The sequence below is a fragment of the Setaria viridis genome, chromosome 1 (assembly GCF_005286985.2).
Source record: "Setaria viridis chromosome 1, Setaria_viridis_v4.0, whole genome shotgun sequence".
Taxonomy (NCBI): domain Eukaryota; kingdom Viridiplantae; phylum Streptophyta; class Magnoliopsida; order Poales; family Poaceae; genus Setaria; species Setaria viridis.
Genome location: NC_048263.2, coordinates 24132464 through 24151251, shown reverse-complemented (window position 1 = coordinate 24151251; position 18788 = coordinate 24132464). Strand labels below are relative to the sequence as shown.

At 45.9% G+C, this 18788-nt stretch overlaps 1 protein-coding gene and 2 pseudogenes across 1 annotated transcript; 1 reads left to right on the top strand and 2 right to left on the bottom strand.

Moving 5' to 3' along the window:
- Positions 1–206: 206 nt before the first annotated feature.
- On the bottom strand, positions 207–4456 carry LOC117855063 (11-beta-hydroxysteroid dehydrogenase A-like; annotated as a pseudogene).
- Positions 4457–11928: 7472 nt separating this feature from the next.
- Positions 11929–12704, bottom strand: LOC140221638 (transcription factor DIVARICATA-like). The gene is made up of 2 exons (XM_072291376.1): positions 12256–12704; positions 11929–12055 (listed from the first exon to the last, which is right to left on the bottom strand). Exons 1-2 carry the CDS (start codon positions 12702–12704, stop codon positions 11929–11931), a joined length of 576 nt encoding a protein of 191 aa, XP_072147477.1.
- Positions 12705–15977: 3273 nt separating this feature from the next.
- On the top strand, positions 15978–18451 carry LOC140221637 (uncharacterized; annotated as a pseudogene).
- The last annotated feature ends 337 nt before the right edge of the window (positions 18452–18788 follow it).

Genomic DNA, 18788 nt, shown 5'->3' with positions numbered 1-18788 from the left:
ATTATAAAGGTATTTTAAGCATGATTTATATTTTTACATTTGTATTAAATTTTAAATAAAAAAGAATGATCAAATATCATGACTAAAAGTCAACGGTAACAAATATTTATCTTCTTAATAATGAGAGTATAAACTTGGGAACGCAAGGCCCTTGCATTGCAGCCTTCCCTGAACACGTACACTTCCATCATACGATAGAGTGCTTGCTACACATTCGACGCTGCATCTTCCTCGTGATCACCAGTCGTCTCCATCTTGATGCCGGGGTGGTGCCGGAGCGACGGCGGGTAGAACCGCTTGGCTCCGGTGGTGTCCAGCATCCTCTGGCTCAGCGGCGGGCTCCCCTTCTTTGGCGTTGTATAGCGCGTAGGACTGCCAGGTCAAGACCTCCGGGGCGAGGCCGGCGATCATCGGCACCGGCCGGTACAGCGACGGCCATGTCACGTACCACGGTACCAGTCCCCTCTTCGGATGCCGTTCAACGCTGCCTTGCACAGTTTCTGGACACGGGCCACTGGGAACACCCCGATCTGCACCTGCAAACGAATTGGATGATTTTCATTTGCTCCCTGAAACAGTTTTCAGGTTCATAGATAACAATCCCTGACGTCGGATAAGCTATTTGTACTTGACATAAAAAAAACTCACACTGAATCTTGCTTTGTTGCAACTTACATCTCTGGCCTCCTCGTCAACGGCGACCTCGCCGTCTCTCTGGATCGCCTTGCCCTTGGTCATCTCGGACTCCACGAACCCGGCGGTAAGTGTGGTCACGCCAACCTCCGAGCCAAGCTCCGATCTCAGCGTCTCGTAGAACCTGAGCTGTGCTGCCTTGGTGGCCTGTTTGTAAAGGTAAATTTTATATTCAGAAGGCATTAGGGGATGATTGATCGACTGAGAGAATTAAACTTCTTTCAGGCGACGTTTCGTTGCTCACATTGTACAAGCTCAACCTAGATGTAGGCGCCGTCGCTGCTATTGAGGAAGACACGATGAGCTTTCCTTTGCTGGCCTTGAGGTGTGGCAGGGCGTAGTAGGTTGGGTAGACAGAGCCCCAGAAATTCACGTCCTGGCGGACGCATGTCAAAACATCAATTTGTAACAATTTGTAAATGCTGCATCTGTGCATCAAGCCATCAACAGAGTACTCAGATTGGTTTACCATCATTTTGGTGGACGCGGTTATGTTGGTGATTTCGTCGAAGAAGCAGATGGACCAGGCCCCGGCATTGGCAACTAGATGGTTCACTGAACCACATGGAGTGACGGTTCACTGAGCATGTTACAGTCGCCGCTGAAGCAGAGGTTGGATAAAAATATAGACAGGATGGCGTACATTTGCCGAAGTAAGCGACGGTTTCCTCGACGGCGCGCCTCGATTGCTCGGGGTCGGAGACGTCGCCCGGAACGACAAGGACGTCCGGCGCGCCGCGTTCCCGGGCGGCCGGCGACGCCTTCCAGCGCGTGCTTCCTCCGGGCTACCAGCGAAAGGCACGTCCCTTTCTTCGCGTACTGGTAAGCAAGCTCCTGCACATTATGTAAAAATAGGAGAAATGCTATATATTTGTCGATAGGAGTTTAATACGAATACGACATAAAAAATTAAAATTTCATATTCTTAATTTCTGGCTGTGAAGCAGCAGTTGGTGGAAGTGGCATCATACGATGAAACGTGAACTGTCAATTACGTAATCAGTCTAGATGTGGGCTGGAATCTTGTGCACTACTCTTGTGCTAGTTCCGTGATTGGACGTCGCACCTGTTCATGTATGGAATCATGGAGACTCTAGAGTAGTACACACTGTCGAGGCCAGCTTGTTGTCATAACACCAAACCATGTTTTCGAGAGCCATTAAACAACACATACGTACGCGCACTGTAAGCAGTTACGATGCACCACTTGAGCATGGAAATTTAATACAAATGGCTGCTAGTTTTCCATTATATCAACCGAGAGTTGGAGACAAACGTTTAACTCGCTTTTTTCTAAATGGTTTCATATATAAGCCATTTTAACTCTTGATTTTTGTAGTATTATGAACAACGAAGAATTGAATCATTTAAATTCTAAAGTTACAGTATTCTAATGGGAGGGATCGAGTACTGCTAGGAGCACATATTGTGGTAGGACAAGAAAAATGTCAAATTTTAGCCACACAAATATAATCATTTAACTGCGAGCACGGATGTCCATGGAACAAATCACGCGGCGATCAGTGATGTGATTATATGTTCCGTGCACGACCAACGAGCACTATGGAAAGCTAAAAATTGCCGTGTATTTTTTTTGCCGAGTGTTTTTTTTCGAGCACTCGGCAAACAAGCTCTTCGCCGAGTGCCAACCCAAAAATACTCGGCAAAAAAAATACACTCGCCAAAAATAAAAAACACTCGGCAAACTACCCTCTTTGCCGAGCGTCAAAGAAAACACTCGGCAAAGAGGGTAGTTTGCTGAGTGTTAAAAAAGACACTCGGCAAAGAGGGGGGTTTGCCGAGTGTTTTTTTGACACTCGGCAAAAAATATTTTTTCTCTTTTCACCATGAAATTTTTTCTACTCCCCACATACAACATGCGGTACTCCATGTTAAAATTTGGTATATTTTTGGATTTATTTGCTATATTTATTTAATTAATTGCATTTCAAGAAAATTTTTGGTATAAGTCAAATTTGAACTGCAAGTGATTCAAATTATGGAACAAAATGAGTAGAAAAATGATATTCATGTTATTTGGCCCAATTTGAGACCTGACCCATGAAATGAAAAGAAATTTCGAACATCTTGTTCAGGAAACACGACCATGAACGTGTGGTAGTAGTATTTTTAAATTGTAAAAAAAACAAGCAAAGTCTGAAAATCATGAGATTTGTCATGATGTGATGATATAATACGTGGAGGCTGTGGAAAAAATTGAGAAGGTTTTGCACATTTCATCATGTACAATGATTACAAACCGAAGCATCTCAGAAGAAGAATAGTAACTTTGAGAGGATTCGATAAGATTTAGAGTTGAAGTGACGGTCGAGTTTGGTTTGACTACAAAACTTTTTGTATAGTCAATAGAGAACATATATTGGTTCATGTGAAAATTTGGTATTTTTTTGAAACTGTTGGATATTTTTAAATTTTTTTTAAAAAACTTTGCCGAGTGTCCTACGTGGGACACTCGGCAAAGAAAACCCTTTACCGAGTGTCCACGTAGGACACTCGGCAAAGGGCCAAACCCACCCGCGCCGCATAGCAATTAAGAACCCCCCACCCGTCCTCCGGCCCGCACCAGCCACCCCCACACCCTCCCTCCGCGCACCCCCGGCCGACGCCCCCCTCCCCCACCTTCCTCTCCCGCCGCCGGCTAGCCGCCGCCGCCCCTTCCCTCCCTCCCTCCCTCTCCCTCTCCCTCTCCTACCGGCGCCCCTCCCACTCCTCTCCCCTCCTCCCTCCCTCACGTGGCCGCCCCGCCCCTCTCCCCAGATCCGGCCGGATCCGGCGGGAAATCCGCCCCTCCTCCCCGGATCCGACGGGGACTCGCGTCGGGGGCCTCGGATCCGGCGGGGACTCGCGTCGGGGGCCCCGGATCCGGCGGGCGTGGATGGTGGCCGGCGGCGGCGTGGATGGTGGCGGCGGCGGCGGCGTGGATGGTGGCGACGTGCTGGTGGTGCGGCCGATGGTGTCGGCGTACCTCCTCTGGATCCGGCACCGTCGCCTCCCCCCTCCAGATCCGCCCCCTCCCCTTCACCTCCCTCTCCGGCGCGGGCGGCACCCCTCCCCTCCCTCTCCGGCGCGGGCGGCGCCCCTCCCCTCCCTCTCCTCCGGCCCTTCCCCTCCCGGCTGGTGGTGGTGGTGGTGGTGGTGCTGGCGGCTGGTGGCTGGCGGTGGCGGCCGTTGGCGGTGCTGGCGGTGGTGGCTGGCGGTGGTGGCCGGTGGTGGCCGGTGGTGGCTGGTGGTGCTGGCGGTGGTGGCGGTGGTGGCGGAACAGGTTTTTTTTTATTTTTTTCAAAAATTGGATGCCGAGTGTTTTCTGGCCACTCGGCAAAGATTTTGCCGAGTGCGCGATAGAAAACACTCGACAAATCCGTGTTTGACGACTCAAAGTTTACCGTGTGCCGTTTGCCGAGTGTTACACTCGGCAAACGGCTCGCCGAGTGTATTTTGCCCTTCGTCGATTTTCTTGTTTCCCGTAGTGGAGATCGATCGAGTGCCTGTGCGAGCTCAACAATCCATGTATAGGGTAGTCAGACAGAAACAGTGTCTACTAACCTCGCCGATGCCGGAGGAAGCACCGGTGATGAGCACGACCTTCCCCCTCAGGTCTTCCTTCCTCAGCGGCTTCACGAACGCCCACACGAACAGCTTCACCGGTATGGACAGAGGGATGTATATCAAGATGACAATTGCAGCAGAGATATGCATCAGCACGGTGTGAAAAAGAAGATAAAGATCCATGGCGCGGCCGGCCGCTCTGTTTGCTCGGTCTCTCCTTGCAAAAAGCGTGTGATGAATGTACTTAAAGCTGAGCTCTAGCTAGCCGCCGAGTCCTGACGGCTTGGATATGCAGGATGCTGAGTAGAACTCGGTCAGTGTTAGTAAAGTAATAAGCATTATTGGACCTGTTCAACTGTGTCGCTAGCCTGCATGATGACCACAAATGATGCACTCTTCTGAGCTTCTTCCTTGATTGGACGTCACACCTGTTCATGGGATCATGGAGACGCGTGCTGCAGTTAAATGACGACAAACAGGAATCCGATGATCCCGGTTGATCATAGAGTAATACACACTGTTGAGGCCAGCTTGTTGTAATTAAACCAAACAATGTTTTGAAGGGTCCACTAAACAACTCTACACATACGTACCTACTCGAATAATTACAATGCATCACTTAGCATGGAATATCTTACTATTACTGATTGAAAACTCTTTTTGAAGCTTTCAGTGAAACCACCTAGTATCCTAGGTGGACATTCCATAAAAAAAGACAAATCTTAAAAATTCTAAAAAAACAAAACATCTAGCTATCAATTGGCAGACTCAAATCACCGTAGCTATTGGATCTAAAGTAAAATGCACCATGGGTCCATTAACTTGCAACTAGGTGTCATTTAGGTCCACAAACTCAGAAAGTGCATTTCCGAGTCCATAAACTATTTAAGTTGTGTCATCTGGGTCCATACCCCTCCACATGGGCACTCAGCAATGACATGGCACGTTGATCGGACATCTCCTCACCCTTAGGGCATTTCGTCGAGCACCTTGTGAGCACCATGCGCCATGGCTGCCCTGCGCTCATTCATGCGCCATGGCTGCTGCCGTCGCCACGCTCCTTGTCCTACCAATCCTAGCCGCCACACCTTAGCCAAATCTGACAGCGGTGCTGTGGTGGTTATTGACGAGACGGCGACGGCGGCGATCAAGACCGTGCCCCGTGGCTCTTCAGGGGGGGCCGCGACGTCGGCGACGTGGTGCAGGTGCTCGCGCTCCACAAAGAGGGCCACCTCGTCCACTTGCTGCCGTCGTCAGCGAGCAGCGGCGACAAGAAGCAGCAGCAGGTCACCGCATTCGGAGGCAAGAAGGGCAAGTGAGGGGCGTGCGAGGGTCTGAGGTTCGTGGTGTGCAGCAAGTGCGGGTGGCAGCTGCAAAGTGTTTGGCGGCGGCGTGCGCTGCCGCGGGTGCAACAAGAAAGGCCTCAACCTATGGCCATTACTTGTCTTCAATTTAAGCTCGATTAGTCTCCTCCACTCCTAATAAGTAATTAAATCACTTTACTTTCTGGTGGCATGCTGCTCGGTAACCCGACGACGGTGACGTGGTGAACTGGTGGTCATTGACGACGACAGGATTGGCAGGACGAGGAGGAGCGCAGCGACAACGGTGACCATGGTGCATGGGCGAGTGCATGGTAAGCGTGTCCTCGGCAGCGGCTGTGGCAAGGTGGCATGAGGGCGTCCAGCAGTAACGGCAGAAACGACAGAGCTCGCGGCGCTCACAAGATGTTCGACGAAATGCTTTAGGAAGGGACAAGAGAGGAGACGTCCAGTCAGCACGCCATGTTTGCACGTGTGGAGGGATATGGACCTAGATGACACAATTTAATGTACTCAGAAATGCACATTCAGAGTTTAAGGATCCAAGTGACAGTCCGTTACCAGTTAATGGACCTTTGGTGCATTTTACTCTTGAATCTATTATATTTTCTAAAAAGTTACCCACATACGTTATTATGAAAATAGCCTAAAGTCTAGACCCGCGACTAGGGAGGGTATGGACAAACCGACTCTTGTTCATACCCAAATCCAAATATATATTATCCAATCCTCACCCTTCCCATTCTCACCCATATCCAATGGATAATTAATTTTGTACTAGATACTATGTATATCCAATGGATAAATTGTACGCTCCCCATACCCTCCCCTCCCCATTTATAATGGGTATATATATTTCTACCCATAGCCTTCCCATTTGAAGTGAGTGTGGATTTGGGTATGAATTATGGATACCCAACAACAAGCCTACATAAATCTATATATAAACTACAAATATCTGCCATTATATAAAATAAACTAAAGTAACCTCTCATCTTGATTTAAATTACCCAACGGCAGGCCCAATCCCGTGCATGACTCCAACCTATCCCAAATGGCCAAATCTTAGCTCCCAAATCACAAAATGCGGAGATTCCATGGCGCCTAGGCGATTCAATAGCACCTAGACCTAGCGTGCCGGCGAGCGTCGCTAGGTCAAGCCACGCGGGAGGAGGGGCGTGTTGGGGATAGATCCCCAGTACTCGTAAGGAAGGAATAAGGCGGACTCCTACTAGGATTCCTCTGTAATCCTGCTAGGACTCATACCATATAATCCTACTAGGACTCCTCCTTGTAACCGACTAGTAATCCCACCTCCTGGAGTATATAAAGGAGGGTAGGGGTCCCTAGATCGGTAGGAAAAGACCTCATAGAACCACAACAGAGGACCAAATCCTTAACACCAGACAACACCCAAGCATAGGACGCAATATACAACACCCCAAACAGGATGTAGGGTATTACGCTACTCTGGCGGCCCGAACCTATATAAATCCGTGGCTTGTGTCCTCACTTTTACTTTCGAGTTCCAGATCCGTCGATCCCCTACCAACGAATCTACTACCTCGGGATACCCCTCGGTATGTTGCCGGGTATAAAACACCGACATCTGGCGCACCAAGTAGGGGTGATCATCAAGATCACTCTACTCGACAAGAAGCAAGTCACCGAGTCACAGTTCCGAACGGATAAATCTACGTCAAGACAAAATTGATGCGCTCCACGTTCCAATCGAAGATTAAGTTGGTTTCTGCCGCAGACTACTGCATACGGCTCGTCGATCAAGTCACGCGCAGATTGAGGCAAATAATCAAGTTGCCGACGACTACTTCGACTACTCATCTCGACTAGAAAATTAGTCGAGGACGGACTACTTCGACTACTCGTCTCGACTAGAAAACTAGTCAAAGACGGTCTACTTTTACTACTCATCTCGACTACAAAACTAGTCGAGGGCAGGTTCCACGAGATCAACAACTAATCAGAATGTCATTAACAATCGACACGGCTTCGTCGACAATCATCCACGAACAAAGCTAAGTCACAATTATTTTATATAATTTTTCCAGCTTGTTTTCTACATAGGGCAACACACCAACTATTTATTTGTGTACGCCTCTCGACGGTAATTACCTCCAGAGCTACTGTTCGCCGACTATTCTTGGGGCATGTTGACCGACAGCCATGGGCTTGGTACATCGAATTACGGAGGCTATCGTCATGGGTTTGGCGCATTGAGTTCCGGAAGCTCTGCCACAAGCTTAGTACACCAAATTAGGAGGCTCTGCCACGAAGTTTGGTGCACTGAGTGGCTAGACCATAAGGAGGCACAAATCCTATGCGCGGCAACACGCGTTCTTCTCGTCAAAAGGCAGAAAAGTCTCAACGACTACTTTAAGCGCAATCGCGCTCTCTTTTTGTCGCAATGCCGACTACTTATTTTTGTCTTCTCTTAGCGGTCGCCAATATCCTTGAGCAGAACATGCCTTAATTCGTGATAGCCTCAGATCTTTTGTCATGCCTAAACGCTAGGTCGCGAGACAAAGATCTCCGTAGCAGTGCTAGTACGCGTACACGAGACAAAAATCTCACACGCAGTGGCAATAGTTAAACAGGGACTGAGAGCCTAAACATAATAGGCTAACTACTCGGGAGAAATATGGTCGAAACAAGAGCATGACACACAACATTTACATTATATTTATCACTAAATAAATTTCAGTAGTTTCAAATTCTACAAATATGCTACATAATGCATGCATTTATTTTTTTAGGTCAAGTTTTGGGGATGACTCTCCAGGACACTCAGCGTACCTATAATTGCTCCGCTAGCTCCCAAGCTCGGGGGCTAAGCGCCAATTACTACTCGGAATATCTCTAGTGGCTTAGCTAGCTTCCAAGCTCGGGGGCTAAAGTGCCAATTACTACTCGGAATACCTCTGGTAGCTCCGCTAGCTCTCAAACTCGAGGGTTAAGCGCCAATAACTACTCGACATGGCTCCTACGGCTCACCTAGCGCATAAGCTCAGGGACTGGACGTTGCAAAACTACTCGGATGATAACTTGTGTGAATACTAAAGACCCTCGGTTGATTAATTAATCATTTCGAAGGCTTGGGGCTGATAAGCTACACCCAATAGTTGATTTTTTTAAGATGAAAGAAGAAGATTTAAGATTTTATTGACCCTCAGCCTCATTCTTCGATTCAACCTAAGGTTCGAGGGCTACTCCATATGGAGTGCGACTTCCATCGCACTCCATATCACGTTCCAAAGATGAAGATTACAAAATCAAGATGATCAAGGACTTGAGCACACCATAGCCTCATGGCAGTTTTGAGAAACTTTAAAAATTCAGCCAGACAAAGTACTCGAAGAGCACCAAAACTACTCGGTGATGATCTGGAAAGTACTCAAAGACTGCTGCATTCGACTATGAAGCGCTTGGGAGCTTATCGGGGATAGATCCCCGTACCCGTAAGGAAGGAAGAAGGCGGACTCCTACTAGGATTCCTCTATATTCCTATTAGGACTCATACCATACCATGTAATCCTACTAGAATTCCTCCTTGTAACCGACTAGTAATCCCGCCCCCTGGAGTATATAAAGGAGGGTAGGGTTCCCTAGATCTGTAGGTGAAGACCTCATAGAACCACAATAGAGGACCAAATCCTTAACACCAAATAACACTCAAGTGCAGGACGCAATATACAACACCCCAAACAGGACGTAAGGTATTACGCTACTCTGGTGGTCCGAACCTGTATAAATCCGTAGCTTGTGTCCTCACTTTTACTTTCGAGTTCCAGATCTAACGAGTCCCTACTGGTACAAAACCCGCCTTTAGTCCCGGTTGGTAGGGAGTAAATCTCCCAAAAATCCATCCGGGATAAAGTAATCGAGATGGTCTTTACTCTCGGGTCACTTAACCGGGACTAAAGACACTCTTTAGTACCGGTTGGTAAAACAGGCCGGGACTAAAGGGGTTGCCACGCTAGGTACAGCCCCAACGCCCCTTTAGTCTACCAACCGGAACTAAAGGATTTTGCGCCAAAAAAAATTCTAAATTCCCTGAAGGCCCCCCACACGCACACGTTACGATTTTTTGCGCGAAATATGCGCGTGCGCGGTGCGTGGGATTCGAACCCACGACCTTAAGCCTCGCGCGTAGCTTCCTTACCATCCCACCTACACAGCACATCTAACTATATAGGGGATGCAATCCTTTTGTATTAACTTGTGGAGAACCCTTTAGTCTCGGTTTGTGTTACCAACCATTCCCGGTTGGTAACACAAACCGAGACTAAAGGGTTCCAGTGTTTTAGTCCTTTTTCAGCCACCCGTGGGGGGCCTTTTAGTCCCGGGACTAAAGGGTCCCCCACGGGTGGCTACTAAAGGGTCTTCCACGGGTGGCTGATTTTTGACATGAGACTAAAGGGGGGCCTTTAGTCCCAATTGGTATTTGACCCGGGACTAAAATCTCTTTAGTCACGGGCTAACTTTAAATCGGGATAAAATGAGGCGTATGGAAGGTGAGTTCTCTACCAGTACCCTACCAACCAATCTACTATCTTAGAATATCCCTCGGTAGGTTGATAGGTATAAAACACCGATGCTCAAGTGCGTTCGGGGTGAGCCGCGCGGCCATGCGCAGGCGGGCGCACTGCGTGCTCCGCCGAGACGCTCGGTTGGGTGAGCATCTGTGCGAAGCGCAGTTTGGGTGAGCAGCTGAGGCGAGACGCGCGCTCGTACGCGGGCGGGCTCGTGCGCCGCCGGGACGTTCAGGTGGGCAAGACGCGGCAGGAGAAGCTTGGCTTGATGACGATCCTGGCGGAACAGGCTGGCGCACATGGGATCAAAGGATTCAAGGCCGGCACGCCGAGCGGTTCCTGCTTTTTCTTTCTTTGTCCCCCTTTCTTTCCCTTGTTCTCCATATCACACGATGATGACGATGGATTATTGGATCTGTGGACTATGTAAACAGCATGAGAAATAAAATTGAGAAGAACGAACTTTTTTGTGGTGATTTTTTTTCTGAATTTTTGTACAGTGATCAGAATTTTCCTATTTTTTGTACGATCTGAAATCTCGAGTTTAGATAAGTTCGCCATCTTTCAGTCCTTGTAAATTCAGTACGTCAAAAGGAAATAAAAGTCCCTGTAAATTCAGTACGTCAAAAGGAAATAAAAATTCCATGTGAAAGTCCACCAATGATGCTTCTCGTACAATAAAACACAAAAAAATATGTGAAGATGTGTTCTTTTAGAAAATATTCATGCGTTGGGAGCATACAACAATGATCTGTTGTCTTCATCGAGGTCATGCCGTCCCACTGCAATGGCATGCAAGGGAATCAGCTGAAATATGTTATAAGGATAAATTGTCATTTTCAGCTAATGGAAATGGCATTGAAGGGATGCGAAATTTAATTCAATGGTAGTGAAGGGAAGTTAAGAATTTCAATGGCATTAAGGGGAGTCCCGTAATTTTCAGTGGCATTCGGGAATTTACTCTTTTTTTGTTGATCGCAATTTTTTTTTCCAATCGCAGATACACTACGGGAAGGCTGCCGAAGCATTTTTTCCAATAAAAATTCACGTTTTTTAAGAAAAAAAGTAAAGCATCTTATTTTCTTTAAAGCAAGCCCTGTATTTATTTTTGTCAAAATTGTGGTTGAGTATAATATCAAATCTGTGACGATTTTCATTTTCAATCTATGACGTTTACCGAGGTTCGTCATAGAAATTGGACACAAATTTGAGTTTGGATGGGCCATTTGCATGTTTGTGACGAAAATTCACAAATTGTCACAGATGATGCACCGTTAATAATGTTTTCTGAATCCGTCGTGAAGATTTCGTCATAGATTAACATGTTTTTTGTAGTCTAAAATCTCTAGATTTTTACTAAATTAAACCATAGTTGCTTCTAAAACTTCAAAATTAAAGCACTATATGTATCCTAATAAAGATCCTTGAAAACATCATATATGCATGTGCCGGTTCCAACATGCATGCAGCCACAAAATCACCTACCTATATAGCCATAAGTCCGTACCGGCTTGGCCTCCACCACCTAAATGTGTACTACAATACCTTTTGCTCTCCTACGTAAGCAGAGTTCCCGGATCATCTTCACCAGGAAACTCTTCAACTGGACTAAGTCCATCTTCACCGCTCTCAATTGGCTCCCATGGTTCATTTTCTTGACCCCGAGCGCTAGCTTCAGATCTAGGAAGCTCACCTTTCCATGCAGCTGCCTCACCACCTGAAACTGCAAAGACGGCGGCGATCCCAGGTTCCGTGATGTCGTGTATGCTCGCTCTCTTGCAGTTGTCGTGTTCCCTCTATTTCTCCCTGTTCCGGTACTTCTGGTAATGGCTGGCGATCTGGCTCGCAGTCCTGCTCGTCAGGTACTCCCTCGACATCGCATTCCAATTGCCTCTATAGAAGGGCAGGCCCGCTAAGAAAAGTCTACAAGCATTTACCAGATCAAATATTTAGTGAACAACATATAGGCGTTTGTTAGCATCGTTGATGCCATACATGAAAATAACTACTACTACACATATCTTTCCACTCTCTATTTTGAATTTTGATGCCATACATGAAAATCAATCCTATAGCTTGGTAACAAAGTTATCGAGGCAAGAAGAAGAAGACGATGCACATACCTGTGCTCATATTCCGTCCACTTCTCAGCCGCCTTCTTATTGCGTTTAGCGCAGCCGGCACCAGTTGCCCGCTCAGCAGAGTTCTTCCTCGCTGCAACTGGTGGAGCAGCGGGCACCACGGCCTCGGGCACTACTTCTTCTTCCGCCGCCGCGGCCATAGCAGCAATCTCCATGTCCCACACGAGCGGCGTCAACACTTCCAGAGACTTGAGGACGTGGCTCAGCTCGGCGAACATGAAGGTGCACCGCTGGTGAATCTGGGCCGGCGTCTTGCCGATGATGCTGGAGGCGATGTGGAGGGAGACGGTGTTGCGGTTGAAGAGTAGCAGCTCCAGGAACTTGTCGTCCCTGCGGGTCCACTTTGGCTCCTGCTCCGGCTCCAGCGTCGGCGATGCAGCAAGGGCCAGCAGAGGCGCCGCCGCCGCTGCGGCGTACCCATCGTGGTGCATTGGGGCTCAATTGAACCCCTGGGGCTCCCAGCAAACAGAACGTAGTCCGCAACTGCAAGTGCCAACAAGATGTCCGTACAAATTGGGCTAGAGTTCTAATCTCTAACCGACAAGAGGAGGTGGAGGTCGCCGGGAGGCGTGGACGACAGTTGCGGAGTCTAAGGAAACTAGTTGGGCTTGGGCAAAGCTACCATATGAGCAATGGACTTTACCCATCTATACCTTAAACAGGTAGCAAACCTTTAAACGGTTAGTCTAACGTTTAACCGTCTGTCCCAAAAAAAAGTTTAACCTTCACTCCATGAAAGATAAGAACTTTCCGTTTTTTTATGTGCTAGCACCCAGACGTCCATCGCAACATTGAAAATAACTATAGAAACATTACAAATCAATACTTGCATCATGAAAATATGCACTAAAAATAGTTTTGGAACTCATGCACGCCATCCATCTGATTATAGGATAAAAAATTCCCGTGCGCAGCATTTCATCATGTTTCACGCAACATTCATTCATCAGAAGATAAATTTGCAATACCTTTACATGCATGAAATATCTTGAATTGCTTCGTTCAACGTTCAAAACAGACACATTGCAAGAATAAAAATCACAAGTTGCAATATCTCGAATAGAAACAATCTCGCGATCTTGACCAAATCAAGCATTGCAACAACAAAAAGCATATCTTACAACATGCCAAATAATCTTTTGTAACATCTAAATTCACATGTTGAACGAAAGAAGAGGCCGAAACAAAGAAAACAATTATATGCAATATCGTGAACAAGTTGGTGCAACACCCGATTGACTTGCCTGCTCGCAATGACATGGATGAAGGCCGACGAGCTCGCTGGTGGCGGTAGTGTCGAGCCATGGCTTGCGGACATGGGCCTGTCCATCTGCCATCGCCTTTTATCCTTCTACACTACACTGCTTCTCGGCGATTCTCGGGTACTCCTGATCGACGGGCCTGTCGATGTTGGCACCTCCACCGCCCAAGCGCAGGAAGAAGGGCATCCATCCCTATAGATATCTAGAAGCACGGCCCCTAGCTCTCGTCCAGAAGCACGCCCCCAGTTCTAGGAGATGCGGGCAGGACGAGTTGCAGCTACAAGCGGCGGTAGCAAGCGAGAGGAGAGTAGCAGATGCATCCGAGAATGAAGAAAGATGGAGACATTAGCAAACGTAGAAACAAGCAGCAGTATTAGAGAAAAAATAAATATGGCAGAGAGAGCAAGGTTTGTGGATGAAAACGTCCACGTGTCCAGCAGTATTAGATGGCGTGTTGATGATGGACGAGTGTACAAAGCATGGCAAAGAACAGCTCTATTCCAAATGTTGGATTTTTTAATAATGTGAATTATATATTATAAACAATGCAGTTTTTAATAATGTGAATTATTTATTATTCAATTTTGTTGTGTCATGTTGTGTGGTTGAAGATACATATTTCAATTTAGCGGCTAAAAACTAGCGGGAATTAGAAATAATAAAAAAATCATAGGAAATAATATATTGAATGGGCAACATACATTTCCCTGGCGAGCGGTACCAGCACCCGCTAGCACAGAAAGTATTCTTGCTGGTGGGTGGCTAACGACACCCTCAAGCAGAGAGTTATTTTTGCTGGTGGGCAAGCACCCGCCAACGTAGATAGCATTTGTGCTGGCTCAAAGTTGCTGGCGGGTGCTCGGCCCATCAGCACAAACCACTTGTAGCTGCCAGTACAAATCTTTTTTGGCATAGTGTCTTGTGTTGATGGACCCGTGGAGTAGCTTTCAAATAACTAGAGCTTGCGGGGGAGCACACACACTAGTAGGGCAACACGAAAAGGATTTTTCCTATTTTGGTGGCGTGTGCTTGTCTGACATTGAGGCTGGTGGGGTTCTATGCTCGTGTGGTTCCAAAACCTTTGAACATATAAGGTAATTTTGCTGTTGGACGTGCTTCAATATTGGTATTTGCTCATGGACACTACTCAATTCTATCTTTGCTGATGGACACTCTTTAAGTTTACACATTTGCTATAAGACACTCTAGACATTATAATATGCATTTGGCGGAGAAAGGTGTGAGAGAATTAAAAGAAAGACCAAAGTACCCCTTATATCTTATCCTATCCATCTGACCCCTCCCCCTCTACCCGTTCCCTACCCGCGACATGCAGGGAGGTGCTGCCGCCATAGACGGCACCCAGGCGACAGCACCAATGACCTCCCACCCCACCAAAAATGGACTCCCACCCCACAGGAATCCGTGCAGCCTCCCCGCGGGCCACCTTCAGGGGCCATGAACGCCGGCGGTGCCACCAACCGTGCACGCAGAGCCAAGCGCACTCCCGCACCCAAAGGGCTTGCACATGAGGCACCACCTGTCCGCGCCCTCTACGTCGTCCATGCAGCGCATGACACACACCGGCTATCACCCCGCTCCTACCTTAGCGTCGTGGCGGCGTTCGTGCCCACCGGCGTGATCGTAAACAGCTAGCCAGGGGCGGACCCACAGGGTATGCCGGGTGGGCCACGACATACCCTGGGCCCAGCTATAAGTGAAAAATAATCTATATTTTATTTAAAAAAACAACAATCAATTTACCTGGTATACGCCCGACGCTCGATGATTCGGCTACACGCTATAACTTGCCTCCACCTCGATGAGTCGACAATACCCCACCGGGCCCACCCACGTGCACGGCTTCAATCAAGTGTTAGGCACTCAGGCCACGCCGCCACGGAGACGGAGCGTCAGATTCATCTCGCATTGGATAGTTGTGGTCTTGTGGAGACGTAGGCACACAACATCTGACATCGGCTTCAATCAACTAGCAAGTCTCCACCCACGAATCAACCAACAGTGCCACCACGGGAGGCCGTCAGAGGTCTGCGCAGGTGGTACAAGATCCACGAATCAATCAAGAAGCCACATATCAGACGATCTCCATCACTTTGTTTATTGGTCCGAGAGTTCCGACGGGCGACGGATGTTTAAGATTAATCTGTCTTCTATTTTTTCTTATTTCAAAAACTTATGTTCTTAAATATTTTTATTTATTTATGTATGAGTGCTTTTTTTATTTCAGTTCGTGAGTTTATTGAACGGACCATCAATCCATCAGCATTCTTAAATTCATATCTTGTGAGGCTATGATTTGTAAGTTTTCTACACAAAAGTTTAAAACATGATTCTATTATTACATGTTTGTTTTGCTATAGTGTCTAGTTAGTTGCCATACTTACATTACATAGATATTATTTTTTTCAGAACGGTTGGATTATGAAGAGAGGCGGAGATATTGCATCTCTTTTTTAGAAACATGCAGCAAAAAAGGCAGCAGCTGCTGCTGCTTCAAACACTATCCTATCTCCAGTTGAAACTTTTGTGGAAGAACAAAATCAAGAGAAGGATGGAGTGGTAGTTGAAGAAATCACGGATCCTGTGCCCTCGCCTCCGCCACTACAACCACCCGCATCACAACCGCCGATTTATGACATCAATCGCCTTCCACATGATCCAGGTGAAAGGCAGCCCATTGAAAGTTATCATGTTAATGATCAAGATGCAATTCGAAGAGCATATATTATTAAAGGTCCATTCAAACCTTTTACACATGATTTTCCATCAAGAAAAATTGGAGTTAGGGATCGCCAATTCAATTTTGTATGGATGTATAATCATGAGTGGCTTGAATATAGTATCATGAAGGATTCTGCATTTTGCTTTATATGCTACTTGTTCAAGAAGGGTACTGGGTCAAATACACATATTGTTGATGGATGGAATAATTGGAATATAGGAAACAAAGCACTTCTCAAACATAATGGTTCTGTGGCACACAATGCAGCTTAGGAGAGATATATTAGTTTTATGAATCCTAAGGTAGCAATTGATTATCACATTGAGAAGTGGACTGATGAGGATCTTCATCTTTATAAGAGAAGATTAACATATTCACTTAGATGTATCAATTTTCTTTTGCATCAAGGATTGGCATTTTGTGGACATGATGAAAATGAAGAGTCTAGCAACAGAGGAAATTTCATTGAACTTTTAAAGTTTCTTGCAGGAAATAGTGATGAAGTGAACAAGTATGTCTTGAATAATACTCCAGGTAATTGCACCTTAACTAGCTCAAAGATACAAAAGTAAATTATTCATTGTTGTGCTATAGAACTAGAAAGAAAATAATTGAAGAACTTGGTGATGAGCCCTATCCAATTTTAGCTGATGAGTCCAGTAACATATCACATAAACAACAACTAGCTCTTTGCTTGCGTTATGTTGATAAACTTGGAAGGCCTTGTGAACACTTTATTGGAGTTGTTCATTTAGATGATACTACCTCTTTGTCACTTAAGGAAGCTATTGAGGGTTTACTTGTTAGTCATGGATTGACTATGACTCAAATTAGAGGTCAAGGTTATGATAGGGCCAGCAATATGAAGGGAGATATTAAAGGGCTAAAAACATTGATCATGCAAGAATCACCTTCTACATATTATATTCATTGCTTTGCACGTCAACTCCAACTAGTTCTTGTTGCTGTTGCCAAGGGAAATATTGATTGTAAGAGCTTTTTTTTATCAAGTATCTATCTTATTGAATATTATTGGAGTTTCTTGCAAGCGTCATGGTATGCTTCGAAATGCTAGTCTTGAGAATATCAAGAAAGCACTTGATTGTGGTGAGCTTGAATTAGGGAGTGGATTAAATCAAGAGATGAGTTTGCCTAGGCTTGGTGAAACTCGATGGGACTCTCATTACAAAACTATATGCAACACATTACTATGTATTCCTCAATCCATGATGTGCTCATTGATCTTGGTGATGATATTTCACATAAGGATGATTGGACAAAGATACATTTTGTGCTTGGAGTATTTGAAACCTTTGAATTCATTTTCCCTGTGCACTTAATGTATGTTATTCTTGGATACACAAATGAGTTATCCAAGTGTTTGCACAGAAGGGATCAAGATATTCTTAATGCAATCTCCCTTGTTAATGTGGCAAAGAACAAAATGCAACAATTGAGATCTGATGGTTGGGATCACTTCCTTAAGAGGGTCACTTCTTTTTGCATTAAACATGATGTTGAAGTTCCTGCTATGGATGGTGATTATGTGCCGTATGGAAAACCAGCAAGGTATGCCCGTGCCCAAAACCAAACAAATGATGACCATTTTAGAAGAAAAGTATATATTGGTGTCATTGATCAAATTAGTCAAGAGCTTGATAATCAGTTTGATGAGATCAATATGGAGCTACTTTCTTGTATGTCAGCCTTCAGTCTTTCCAATTCATTTGCTTCATTTGATGCACAGAAGGTATGTAGATTGACTGAATTTTATCCTAAGGACTTCTCCAACAATGATTTGCTAAAATTTGAATTGCAACTTGATAATTATATTGATGACATGCGACAAAATGATAGCCTCAAGGGTCTAGACAACACCGTTGATCTCTCAGTTAAGCTTGTTCAAACACGGAGGCACAAAGTGTATGATATAGTTTACTTGCTTTTCAAATTGATATTGCTTTTACCAATGGCAACATCGAGTGTTGAAAGGGTATGTTCTGCATTGGTTAAAGTGAAAATAAAGTCAAGGAATAGGCTAGGTGATAGTGTTTTGGATGATTGTCTAGTCACATTCATTGAGCGGGATATTTTCTTCCAAGTGAATGAAGATGATATAATCAAGACATTCATGTCATTCAAAAAGCGGCGGGTAAACAAAGCAAATAAGTAATATTGTAAGTTTCTTTTATGCTATATTTTGAACTATTTGTATTTTATTTGATTTGTTATTATTTCTAGCTTAATCTTTGAATTTAAGACTTATCATGTTATTTAATGCATATGGTTTACCGAATTAGAATACGATTTTACCAAATTGTAAATGGTTTTATCAAATTGCATAATTTTTTTTTTCAGCACACCACGCGGTAAAATCTTAAGTCCGCCCCTGCGGCTAGCCCGACTCGCCGTCCGCCGCGAGGGTAGACCGTCCTGGCCAGCCCGTGTGGGCGCTCGAGGACGCTCATCACGAATGCGTCGAACGCCGCCACGGCTGCGAGGCTGGCGTC

What these genes read in the sequence shown, in the direction of transcription:
- LOC140221638 (XM_072291376.1), bottom strand. Translation starts at nt 12,704, where the DNA reads ATGCACCACGATGGGTACGCCGCAGCGGCGGCGGCGCCTCTGCTGGCC. An exon ending in TGGACGGAATATGAGCACAG is followed by an intron (nt 12,056 to 12,255) that starts GTATGTGCATCG and finishes AAATGCTTGTAG; the next exon opens with ACTTTTCTTAGCGGGCCTGC.